A 13864-nucleotide genomic window follows, 5' to 3' on the forward strand; every position below is an offset into this window, starting at 1 on the left:
CGACATTATGTCTCCGTTCCCTCCTTCAGGGACTGAGGGTTACCATATGTAACATAGATGTTCTGTTGATATGGATTTTGATATTTGAACAAAATTCAAGAGGCTATTACAGAAACTTCTTATCACAAGTGAAAAATTTCTAGCATTTTAAAGAAAAAAAAAAAGAAAAAAAAAGGAAATTATTATGGTAACTAAAGAATTATGGTGTTTCTACAGCCCAGCTCTACAGCATAGGTCCAGAAATAAAAACACACACATCATCCCATCCTTTAATGTACAGGAAAGTACTATTTTTTTTTTATTCCTTCATATTCAAACTTCACAAACAGAGTGAACTTACAATACCTCAGAGAGTGAAAATTACAAAAAAAGGTGCTGGTAACATTTACAAAAAAATCATCCTTACTTTGCAACAATCAGTTATCTTCCACTCTTTTTTTATTTTTTTTTAGTCTTTTGCATTAAGGCTTAATACTTCTGTATAAAGTATATGCAAGTCTTCACAGTTTTTCGAAAAAAGTCACAATATTATGTAACATAATGAAGCTTTCACGGCTATCTTCTGTTTAATAACAAATACACATCACTGGTAAATATACGTGAAAATACAGGGCTTACTGTAAAATGGCAAGTAATGATACTGTTTGCTGAAATCATTTTTTTTTTTTCTAAACACATTTGTAAGAAAGGTTACATGAGATACCATTGCAATAACTGAAGCAGAAGGAAAATAAAAAGTAATAATAAACATACAAACAAGGGAGATCGCCTCCAAACTTTGGCACATCCCTTTAAATATTTTCACTAAATATATAAGGTTTTATTTTTTTCTTTCAAATCATATGCATGGAAGTATAGTAAAAGTGGCATAAAGTGAAATCATGCTGTGTAGTAAGGTGCTAAATTAGAGATATTACAAGGCCTGTCTGTTCAGGAACAGGTGATTATAAGGTGCATTTGTAAGACTGAAAAGCATGTAGGCCTTTTTTAAGTTTCAATAAACAAAACAGAAATAAATTACAAATGCAACAAAAACTTACTTAGTTAAAAAATAGCACAAAAGAACCAATATTAACATGACCAATAGTCTTGAGGCGACCTCATGAACTCATGCACTCTCACCGATTCAGAAAAATGTGTGACAGTCTTTTCCACAGACATGTTAAATACTCTAATATGCAATATTGTATTTGTATGCGTTTGATGTTTCTTTTCAATATGGAATATGCCACAGCAAGACACGATGACGTTGTTGGATGATTTGATCAAAACAAAATAAAACAAAGCAGAGATATTATTCTGGGAATTTCCTAAGCTGCACTAGTTTAGAAGTTAAAAGACACAAGCTCTATCCCTAGAACTTACCAAGGATCACCCTCATGCATACTGCTAAAGTGATGCAACAAGCTTGCTCAAATAACCAACATCACAAAAGCAACTTGGTTTTAGTGCAAACACAACTGGCTGGCTTCAGCTTCTTAATAAAAACAAGCTCACCAAGTAGATTACATGAAGGCACATACTTATGCTTCCTCTAACACGCAACATATTGAGACAAACTGCAACACCTTTCAACAACACCACAAAGCAGTTTTAACTGGAAAGTCACTATTTCCAGAAAACAAAAACCATCACTACGTATAAATTGCTAGAGGTTATTACTGATCACCTGTAGTTAGGCATAGGAAACTTCCGATGTTCCAGTTTCAGTTTCTTCCTTTATGGATACTGACTTTAAGTAGATTTTGTGTGTGTGCATGTCACAGCAGAAAACCAAAAGAACCGTTCCTACTGTATTCGTAGCTTCAAACCAGACTGCGACTTTTGATCAGTGACAAAACATCTCAGTCCCAGAAACACGGTAGTACTGACAAAGTGTTTGTAAAAGATCAGCAAAAACTCATTTAATAATAACAAGAAGCAATAAGTATATGTTTGCACTCAGTTGAATGTCTCTGACTCTCACATCTCTTGCAAGAGTCAAACAAGTTGCCATGTGTGAATATTCCCCTCTAAATATTTCATTAGTGTTGAAACACCAAAAAAAAAAAAAAAACATTTGTTCAAGAACAATCACAAGAGGAAACAGGAAGCATATACTTTAATGTACCTAAAATGCAGACATTTTATGTGTTTTCTTTAACAGTATTAATATCCAACTTTACAGCCTCAGCATCACCACACATGTCCAATGTTGTTTCTTTATAAACAAATAATGCAAATGTATTTAAAAAAAAATAAAAAAAATAAAAATAAAGCATATTTTAGGAGCAAAGAAAGCTTCTGTTGTCACACATGACTGATTCGTTTTATGTTAAGTGTTCTATTGCTATTTATCAAAGAAGACCAAGAATAATTTTAGTGCAAAATTCTTTTCTGGTTTGATAAGTGGTATTTGGGTTTAAGTCAATGAGGACTACTACAGGGATCGACTGTGGTTTATGTTTAGTGGTTTCTTTCAGTTGTTGTAATTCACTGAAGTGGTTTGCCTTTTGACATTTTATCATGCAGTTAGTTTGCAGAGGGGTTTTCTTTAAAAATCAAAAATTTTGTGGAATAAAAAAAAAAAGTTTCTGGAAAAAAATAGGGTGGTGTTTTCACCACAAAAATGGGTTCAGTTTAATTTTAGAGAGAGATATTTGAGTGTAGACAACCCTGTGTAGCTGAACAAACTGAATGTGTTGGTCAGAACAAATCTGTATTCTGTGCTGCTTTGTGTTCATGAAATTACAATTTGACTTGGCTTGACGATGTCTTAGAAATGGTTAATTATTCTAGTCCAGTGTTTGACATATAAAAATAAAAGGAAATGGCCTTGTACACGCACTAAAAAAACTTATTCTATATCTCTAAACAGCAGGTATTATGAAGCAAATAAACTTTTTTTCACAACAGTAATAGAAATTGGACAAACTAATTTAAACACAAATTAAAATCACAACTGTAGATTTTCGTTTAAAGGTTGTTGTTTGAATACTGTAAGATGTTTAATACCTTTACTACAACAGCTCCACATTTGCTCAGTTTAAATGTTTCAATATGAAAACCAAGAAAATGAAATTTGTGAAAAATAAATTATGTGCTAGTGCAAGAATAAAACAAGGCGTTAAGATATGGCTTTAAACAGTGGAAAATACAAAATCTTTTGAAAACTTTGACTTTTATGCCAGCTAGGTTTCTATGTAGTCACTTAAATTGTATTAAACGTGTATCTAAACCAAACAAGCTAAACACATTAGCAGAATTAAGCTAGTAAAGTATCCCATGGCATTTTACTACATTGTCTATTTGTCAAGGGGTAAAATTCTACTATGATATGAGCATTCCCAACCAAATAATCACATTACACTTGTTTTTTTTTTTTACATTGATTATATGATATCACTATATGTTGCAAAAAAAAGAAAACATAAAGGGGGTGGGGGGGTTTGGTCCTTAAACATAAAATTGTACTGTACTTCTAGGTTGATTTATATGAAAAGAAACCATGACTAATTGTATTTTAATATATTTAATTTAATGTTGGAAAAAAATCACTGTTGGAAAATTTGTTAGAGTTGATCTATATATGTCAGATTTTGGTAAATTAACCTTTAAATAAACGGTTACATGCAAACAAGAGAAATAAAACGCTTGGTCCATGCTGACAAATAACAAGTGAATCTTAACGACCATTGCATGAAGCAGAGCAGCTGAAATAATGAAGAAAGAAAAATATGAGGAAAAACAGCACATCAGTAGATTGTTGTATCACATCAATTGATTTGATGTTTGACGTTACTGAAGCAAATAATATTTGAATTAATTTTTACAAATTAAAAAATAATGAAATGAGTCAATGTGGAATAGAATGGGGATGGGGAATTTTTCCACCCATCATCTGTGTAATCATAGCACATACTGATGCACATATTTCACAAGTGAGATCAAATTTTAGTCAAAACCACTTTCAGGATGTTTTCCGCATTGTGTTTCATGACATTGGCGTAATTATTTGGTGTTAACATAAACTTACCTTTTCTGACTTAACTTTTACGGAGCCCAAGATAAATTATATTTAAAAAACTTAATTTAATGAATTAGGTTCAAATTACTTTAGAAGCTTTGGATCGTTAAATTTGTTCTCTTTGTGTTGCTCAAGCAATAGCACATTTGGTACTATACTAATAGTTAAAATAAAGGTTAAAACATTAAAGGATAAAGTCAAAAAAAGGAAAACAATAAGATGAAAAACTCCCCAAAGCCTTTTTTTAAATAAAAATATTTTGTTATAGACATACTGTATTTGAATACAATTAAGTGGCCCCAAACATCTGCGTTCAAATCAGCATTTTCATATTAAATTCTCAAAAGCTTTAAAATTTAATTTATGACAGGTCTACAAACATGTCAATTTTTCTTATTTTATTTGCATTTTATATTGCTGTTTACAATTCTACGCAGCAAAATTCTTAGTTAAAGAAAATAAATAAATACATTGGGGGGAAAGCTCGCTAGATTAAAACCATTTAAACATTTTAGAGTGTTTAAGTGTATGATAGTTCCTCAAAACTATATTAAATTCTTATCAAAAAGATAGATAATGGGTGCTTACTAAACGAGTGTCTAAGTAGTTAGTATGAAATCTTTTCTTGTGTGTTGAATAAACGGGGGAAATCAAAGCATCCACAATAATTTGGGGTCAATCTAAATGAATTTGGAAACAGACTAAATCAAATTACCACTAAATAAAAATAATATCAATATTAAACTTTGGAATGGACAGATTTGCTCATCTGCTGGACTGAAATCCTGTTTTGTTTATTAGTGAACTATGTAAAGTACAAAAGACTCCATAAAACAGGTCAATTTAATATATATTATTAAAGAGTTACATATATTGTCTATCTTTACCTATTACACTAATCTACTGTATGGACTAGTTGTATATAAAAAGGCATCTGCCGAAGGAATATATGTAGATATGTGTAATTTACAGTTTCAAATTTGCTGTTTCCCATTAAGATGATGTTACTTGTATATTGCAAACCACACACAAATTTGTGTTAACTTCCACAAAAACAGTGCACTGGAATTAATGCAGACATCAAATTGTGCAGCTACCATGTGTTCTTTGAGTCCTAAAGATCAAATGTACCAGAAACAAGAAACCTATCTCGGATCACCAGTAACAGCAGGGTCAACCATCATTCTCAATGTCATTTAGAATGTCTTGTAAATTTAAGCTAATTTCATCCATTTAAAATTCTGAATTTCAAATGAGGTGGCAAACCTGTCATTTTAAAAGTCAAGTAAAAATAAAAAAATAAAAAAAATCAATGATATTTGTAGTGTGATAAGCAATTTTAGTTTAAATTATGAAAAGCATATACCACATACACAAATTTTATTTCATTTTATGTTAGTCAAATATATGGTATATAATGAGCTGATTCAATTTTTTATGTAAGCATATCTTATAATAAAATAAGAAAACACTTTGTAGACGTGATGGAAGTTTAGAAATGTGTCTAATAGAAAAATTTATTCCTGAATTTAGACCAACAGTTATTTTACATGTTTTTAATTTATTAGTTTAGGAATTCTTCATTATGACTCCATTACAGGCTAAAACTGCAGCAGAATACAGTCTGTTACTTAAACTGACTGTTTAGTTGATTAATTGTTTGATTAATTATACAAAAACACTGTTATTGGTGAACTGAGGCGTCATGTATCAAACTTGACAGAGAGGCAGATGAGATTCAATTTTAACAGGACAGATTGATGCTTTAGGGTGTATACACAGTGGTTGTGGAAAATAGAGAAAGCACAAAACACAGCTCACAGATATGAAAATTGGCGTCACCACTCCTCTCAGCCCAGCACAAGCACCACCATCTGTCCACCTCTCCCTCCATTCCTTGCAGACCCTTAAATACAATCCACTGAGTACTTTTGCAAATGACTTTGTTGCAAACTGTGGGTGTCCCTAAAAGCATGCAAACTAGCCGTTTCCTCGATCCAAACCCTTACTAGGAACATTTCATGTTTCAGTGGCCACGAAAAAGTGATCCTCAACGCAATGCAAATGACATGAGCACACTTGCATTTTCAGCGAATCATGCATGTCATCTTTTAAAACTGTGTAGTCAGCATCATTATTAAAAGTATGCCTTGTGTGATTAGTAAAGAAACTGCAGTATCTGTATCTGAAACATCATATATATATATATATATATATATATACACACACACACAAATATATATATATATGATTCATCTAAAGATATTTTATGTTTGCTTGCTTTTCCTGTTAAAATCTGTATTGTACTTTGTCCTGTAAATATATGTATAATTCTCTATTGTTTCTGAAAAACAAAGGAACAAACGAACAAACTCTTTAGTCATAAATAGAGTAAATGCTTTGTCTTTGGATTTGAGCCTATGATACAAGCAGTAGAACATCATATAATCAATATTCAGAGCTGTAACGCAGAAAGAGAAGTGTTAGAAAAGTGTGTAATCTGAAGCATGCTTACATATCTAACCTCTGGCGGAAAAAAATGATTTGGTATTGAACATATGATATGCTTGTCTACTGACTACAAAGATTAAAATGGTATTCGTTTCTCTGTTATATTCTTCAAAAAACTGTCTCTATACTCAAGTTTACAGAGTAGTCTGTAAAATCTCGCAAATCTTATCTCAGAACTACAATGACCTCTTTTCAAACAAACATCGCAATATTGGTTACGGCATACACAATATTATGCTGATTATGTATAACAACAACTGCTCAAAAGTATATAGCATTAACATCTTTGAAAGGAAAGACGTCATCTCAAGCAAATTCAGCATCTATAGGAAAGAACTAAGAAACGGAGAGGAAGAAGAGGAAATTGGATAGGAAGAACACATTTTTTGTTTGTTTGTTTAGTTTTGTGCACATACACAAATGTCCAATAAAATGCATACTGAAAAGGCAGACATTTTCAATAGGGCATTTTAAATATGCAACTTACAAAATTCTAAAGGCAGGCTTGAAAAATATGAAATGAAATTAAAACATATGCAAACATTTTTTTTTATTTATTAATTATAACAGGGGCACTTTGGACACAATATAACATTGTATATTGTAGTATAAAATAAGCTTCATTTTGGTGATTTCAGGGGTTAAAACATGATAAAACACCCTTACTTATTAGTGGTCCTTAATGGTACAAGTCAAAGTCTTTTTGTGACATTTCAGATCTATTTTGTAATTATTATTGCTGGTAGTCCTCATGCTTGCCTCATAGAGGGATCTGTGTCGACAGTTGGAAAACTATGTTTGTGTGTGTGTTTTATTTTGTTTTAGGCAGTGAATATTGTTTTGTTTTTGCTGTTTTGTGAAGTATTATTATTACAGAATAAAAATAACAGTATTACTGTGAACTTTATTAAGCTTGGATCTGTAAAAAGAGGCACTTCATCATTTTTTTTTTCTTCTACAAAGGAGAGGCATTGTAAAATTCCACATGTACAGTGTTAGGTGTTGTTTTGGTTACAGTACTATCTGTTGTAGATGCTGATGAAGACATGGATTCTCTAGCTTGTTTTGAATTAGTCTGACCATTGTGTAGAGAGAAGATTAAGTCTTTGTTTGTTCGAAGAAGAAAGCAACTGCAAGATGAAAGATTTCAATGCAGCGATGTTAAATTGAAGCTGACTGTTTAAATATGGAGATGGGAAAATGGGCTGACTGAATTTGACTGAAGCATTTCACTGGGGTTTTCTCAGACCAGCATTATAGGATGCATGATATAGTTTGCATGTTATGAAAAAGCTTACAAGACAACCAATCATTTAGCTGTTCCAAATAATATTCACCTCTTCCGCTCCTACTTAGATATTGGGGATGTTTTCCAAGGTCTTTTCTGTGCCCACAAGTCTATACTCTAGGAATAGATATTCTTTATAAATTAAGATTTTTTGTTTTTAAAAAAGTACCTTTGTTAAAAAGCAAGAAGAAAAGAAGGTTGTAGTCCTACAACAAAAACTAACTGTAATAGCAAAGAGAGTGCTTTGTCTATACTGTACACTGAAGAAAATGAACATGTATTGTAAAATTACAATTTTAAGCAGAAAACAAAAATAAAAGCTAATTCTACATTTATGAACTGTAAATATATACTGTAAGTAATGTAAAAAGTCTACTTGAACTACTCATAGAAGTGATCGTCATAGTGCTTTTTACCCACAAGAACGGTGTCCAGTCTAGATGCAATGGGTAGTAGACTATGACATTTAAGCATCTGAATTGTGTCTAAACATCTTCGTGCAGATTTGTACACTTTCACAAACTACTGAATTTTGACTAAACAAAGTCTCTGTGAAATAAAACATTATTTAAAAAAAATTTGTCGCTGTTCTTTTTCCTTTGTACATATGAACAAACACAGAGTAATGGTAATATCGGACATGAAAGCTTCACAACACAAGCGAGATGAGACGGCTTTAATATATGAAGCCTGATACTAGGACCTGTGACGCTGTTGCCTCCATGCGTGGTTAAAACGCATGGCCGAATGAATCTATACCAAAATGACAAGAGTAATCAGTGATTTGCATGTAGCTATATGTCCTTCATAACCTTTACAAGACAATTTACAAATACTGTATTGCAAGGTTGCTTTCTCTTAAATATATATCCCTTGTGTAAAATAAACGCTAGAAATTGCAACAGCACCTTCACAAGCAATAGTGCATTTGGTCGCTTGAGTCAAACATGATTAAGGCTATCTGTAAAGACACAGCTGATGGCCAATGTAAGTCCCTCCCTCCCCGCTCTCTGATAGCGCTCATTAAGTGCTTTAATGTGTTGAAATGTTAACGTTTATTCTGGCCTGACCCTTCTTTACAGACACGTTTCTGCATTTTGCTGCAGTTTAAATCCATATGGACGGTTACTGAATGGGAAAAATAACATTTAGATCCAACAAACGATTCACAACCAACAAAACTACAAATGGATGAGACAAGACTCTTTCAACTATCAACTGTACCATCACCACCACCGCCACAGACCACCAACAGATAATTTAGCTACTCAACACAACCATCAAAATGGTACGCCAAGCTGAAGTAAAATAAGAACGGGATCTGCAACTCGACTGGAAAAGACCAGAGCGACTGAAAAAGGCAACACCTCAGACTGATACAACACAGCCTGTGGCCAAACTTTGCAGCATAATTGAGTTAAAAAGCGGTGTTTGGTTTCGAAGCACTGGAGAACGATACAGAATATTTAACAGGCGTACTGAAGTCATTGAATTGACTTTGACCGCACTGGGTTAGGCCAGATCGTATCATTCAGACTTAAAGCAAGGGCCTTAACAGCATCATGTTCCTTGTGTCATTTATTGTAGGGAAAATAGTAATGATTGTTCTTGAGAAAGTTACCAAATGCACTCCTAAGTATGTAAAATGAAATGTTGTCACTGTTGCCGTACCTGTACTGCATATTGCAAAGGAAGCCCTACAGTTCAGGCATCACAAATTGTACAGCACACACATAGAGACATACCAGAGGAATATACACACACATGCTCATACAAACACATACATAAATGTGCTTGATCCCTAGACAGCACTAAAAAGCTTTGCACAATGACCCTCTCGTAGAAACGTACTTGTTCTAAAGGACATTTATCATATATTTAGGCACACACTACATTTCTTCTTTTTTTTTTTTGGTTTTGTGATTTTTATGTTTTTTTGTTTTTTTTTTTTTTTTTTTTTTTGTTTGGTATGAATGAGAAGAAAACCGAGCATTTGCTTCAATGAATTAACTGCATTAGGATAGTTTTGGGATGGGGGAAGGGATGGAAGTGGTGAAAGCAATAAATCATTAGGATCTGACCAGGGACAATGGTTTAAATAAGAAAAAAAAAAAGAAAAAAAACGCTTGCATAAACAGCACAAAGTAAATACAATAGCAAGTGATGATAAAAAGCCATTTAATCATCTAATCAAAAAAAGAACAAAGCTACTCAAACACAAGTGAACTATAGAACCAAATATTTGATAAAAAATGATTATCTCTTAAAACTAGAACATCTCTGGTAACAGTAGTGCACTTATTGGTTTAAGCAGTGCAACATATATGCAAGAAAACAATGCAGTCCTCTTATCAAGCTTTTAAGAAAAGATATTTCCTTTATAAACAATAAAAAAAACATAGAATTTAATTTCTTAAGTAAAACAATTCAATGTTTAAGCACAGGATTTTGAAGCAAATGTGCAAAGTAGCACTGTTTTTCAAACCTACAACTTGTGACCAAATCCCAAATGGAAAAAGTCTAAATAAATTGTGATCGATACATTTTGTCATCATTTTAACTACACTCCAAAAGTGTATCTACTCAGATAAGTGAGCAAAAATTGCCAAATTGCAGTTGCACGGCAGATGAGTCTTTTTATATCCATAAAATATGTGTATAACAAAACCAAATAAGAACACAGAGCTTCTGAGTGACATAACACCAAAAAGACAACCTTCTCAACTCACTTCCAAAGTACACACACAATTTCTAGATATCTGTAAAATTGGGAATGTTTCTTATTGTTTGGAGAGTTTTCTCCCTGTGGTATATTAAAGAAGAATGACCGTGTTAAATTTATTGTGATTCAGTAGATGTTTATTTTTCTGTTGCCTTGCGTCCCTATATCCTTCGCCTGCTCTTTTCTATGTGTATATCCCATCAGGCAAAAAACAAGGACGGCTATTTGAGCCACTAGGTGGGGCTTTAGGAACAGGAGTAGTGCATTTTAGTCACCCCACCGGCCCAAACAACTGAGTCATAGTAGTCGCCGCTAATAGGAAATACATCATTTTTATGCATTTAGGAGGTTATTTTTATCCAGTTCACTTTTGATCTAATCTAGCCCATAGCTCCAAATAGCTTAACGTTTCCCATGTTCACTGAGAAATAATAACAATTAGAGAAATATCCACATATTGTTGGATTCTACAGCTGATAACAGTCTCAAAGTGAACATGTGAGGAGCAGCAATTACCTTGGATTTCGGGCGTGTTTGCATACTAAAATCTGCCATTTTCGTTTTTTCTTTTTGTCAAAAAAAAAAAAAAAAAAGCATGGAGCAAATAGAACTTCATCACACTTCGTTTTGAAGTGGAAGAGGTCAACTAACAGTCGTCTTCTTAGTGGCAGTGTATGCAAAATGAACTGGAAATTATTAACGGCATTCAAAGTTTTTGCTTGAATACTGTCATTGATAAACTCTTTTTTTTTTTTTTTTTTTTGTAAACTTGACCTGAACCATCGGGGAAAAAAGGGTGGTGGGGGAAAAGGAAAATGTCATAATCATAATAATCATTCATTCATCAAGCCACTCAAAAATTTCAATTTTAGTACAGTTAGTAAAACTGGCTTGTACCTTGACAACATCAACATCATAATCCCTCAATGCCATAATAATAAATAAAAACCCAGTGTCAAATTGAATAACTCTCCTATTCTTATCGCACATAAAAAGGCAAACACGTGACCATCATTATTTTAGAATGAATCTAGAGCCAAATCTCTTTTTCTGTATTTTGTTTTTTTGTTTTTGAATCTATACCACAGTAAGCTTGGACGCTTATAGTGTCCAATACGGTCTACATGGGAAAAGATCTACAAGTTAAAAAAATTCACTGCAACATTTATTTCTGTGCACACGCACGCTCACATGCACAAATACACATACGTACAAAATACCTCTAACATATATAAGTGTGTATAAGTAGTTTGTGCATGTGAGTGCATGCATGGGTATGTGTATGTGTATTTGTGTTTGTATGTCTGAGTGTGTGTGCGCATGTGAATTTTTTTTTTTCTTGTGTGTTCTTTCGCAGGCCTTTCGGTAGTGTTCAACACATAAATCAGTATTTAAGGAAAGCATACATTTAGAGGCCAGTAGTATGGATCCAGCCAGTGGATCATTATCCAACTACACAGCCTTAAGGCCACCATCTTTTTTTTATTCTTTAAGAATAGCAAGGACAAAAAAAAAAGAAAAAAAGAAAAGAAATAAACGCTTCTTTTTTTTTCCCTAGAAAACTTAATGTGCCAGTGTCTATACTCATTACTCTTCATGCCCCAATATAAGAAAAAAAAAATCTAGTGCCGTTTTTTTGTTATCATTTCATTCTTTTTCCATGTTTACGCAAGTTTTTTTTATTTGTACTTATCCGTCGGAGACATGCTTGCGCATGTGGTCATTGAAGTGCTCAATTTGGTCAAACTTGACAGGGCACACGGAGCACATGTAGGTGGTCCCCTCCTGGCAGCTCGCTTCTGCAGCAACGCCCACTCCGGTGCTTCCGACTCCACCCCCTGCTCCGCCCGCTCCCATCGGCATGGCGAGAGCCACCGCTCCCGGCTCGGGAACAGCCATCGGAACCGGGATTGATGCTGGGCCTCCGGCACTCCCAGCCACACTGACCCCAGTGACCCCGGTTTCGGTGCTGTGCAGGGCCATGTGGCGCTCCAGCAGGGTTTTGTGGGAGAACTTCTTCTTGCAGATGTAGCACTCGTAGGACTTCTCTCCACGGTGCAAGCGCATGTGGACGTTGAGCGAGCTCTTCTGGGTGAAGCGTTTGTTGCAGATGCTGCACTGGTATGCTCGGACGCCTGTATGTGTAACCATGTGTTTGATGAGATAATCCTTCAGCGAAAACGAACGCCAACAGATACTGCACTGGTGTGGCTTTTCACCTGAAAGAACACAGAGCACAAACTCATTAGAAAGGAACCATTGTCATTAACATCGCTGATCATTTTGGTCATGCTATTGTAGATCGAGTCAGCAAAACTGAGCAGGTTCTTCTTCTGCTTTTTGTGACAGGATGGTGATAATTTACTGTATTTTGCAGGCAAACCATTTCAGTAATGTAATGTAATATATGACAGTTACAGACATTAAATTTGAAACATACCTGTTCCTCTTTTTAAGAATAAACCTGCCTCTTGAACTCATGACGTCTATGTTTTATTTTTTGATAAAACTTTACAAAAACACTAAATTTGAAAGATAAAAACACTCTGTGCATATCATTACGTAAAATAATTCTTGTTTTTAACTTAACTTATTTTTAAAGTTGAACTTTTTATGCAAATTTTTAATGTTGCTAAATGTATTGATTTTAATTATGGAATTAATTAGTGCTGTGGTTGCTTAGCAACAGTAATGTCATATTTTGAAATTTAAAAGGCCACCACAACCAATATGCTTAAGTAACATTGAAATTTTATACACGTTCCTTTTCTCATCAAGTTTGGAAGATTGGACATTTTTCATGGTCATTCTTACAATCAGGAATCCCATATGAAGCTTGTGAGGCAGTAATTTATACTGGTTTTTAAATGAAACTCAAAACTGATTCAATTAGGTAGTAAGAATTCATTAGAAATAATCCCATAACAGAAAAAGAAATAGAAAACAAGAAAAGTGAACTTGAATTGTAGAAATAAAGAGAACTATTGTAAAAAAGTAAAAATCACAAGGAAGTGCTGTAAGATGAAACCTGGCAAGTTATATCAGTTATATACATAATTATGTTCTTGGCAGCCACTGTCTTCTAGGTCAAAGACAATAACATCTGTTGTTATTGTAAATTATCTTTTGTGCTATACGATAAAAGCTCCTGTGATTCAATTATGGGAGCATATTTGAAGACATACCAAGGATCAAAGTCTGTTTGTTTTAATAAACATATAAGATCACACAGACTTGGGTCTGGCCTGAAGACAGATCATTATTGCATGGAAATCTACTTTAGGAGTTCACAGTGTCAAATTTAATTATCTTACTAAACTTAACATTGCCATAGTTG

The 13864-nt window shown here is 33.6% G+C and overlaps 1 protein-coding gene across 5 annotated transcripts in view; it reads right to left on the bottom strand.

Annotated features, from left to right (window-relative positions):
- Nucleotides 1–265: 265 nt before the first annotated feature.
- LOC127958871 (zinc finger and BTB domain-containing protein 20) overlaps nt 266–13864 on the bottom strand; it is a 60805-nt gene continuing 47206 nt past the window's right edge. For 4 of the 5 annotated variants that reach the window (XM_052557913.1, XM_052557914.1, XM_052557915.1 and 1 more), the window contains one exon: nt 266–12746. In XM_052557913.1, coding sequence (XP_052413873.1) covers nt 12217–12746 — 530 coding nt within the window. In that variant the 3' untranslated portion in view covers nt 266–12216. The remainder of the gene's footprint in view (nt 12747–13864) is intronic. The other variant, XR_008154168.1, reaches the window with a different exon arrangement.

The sequence above is a fragment of the Carassius gibelio genome, chromosome B5 (assembly GCF_023724105.1).
Source record: "Carassius gibelio isolate Cgi1373 ecotype wild population from Czech Republic chromosome B5, carGib1.2-hapl.c, whole genome shotgun sequence".
Classification (NCBI taxonomy): Eukaryota; Metazoa; Chordata; class Actinopteri; order Cypriniformes; family Cyprinidae; genus Carassius; species Carassius gibelio.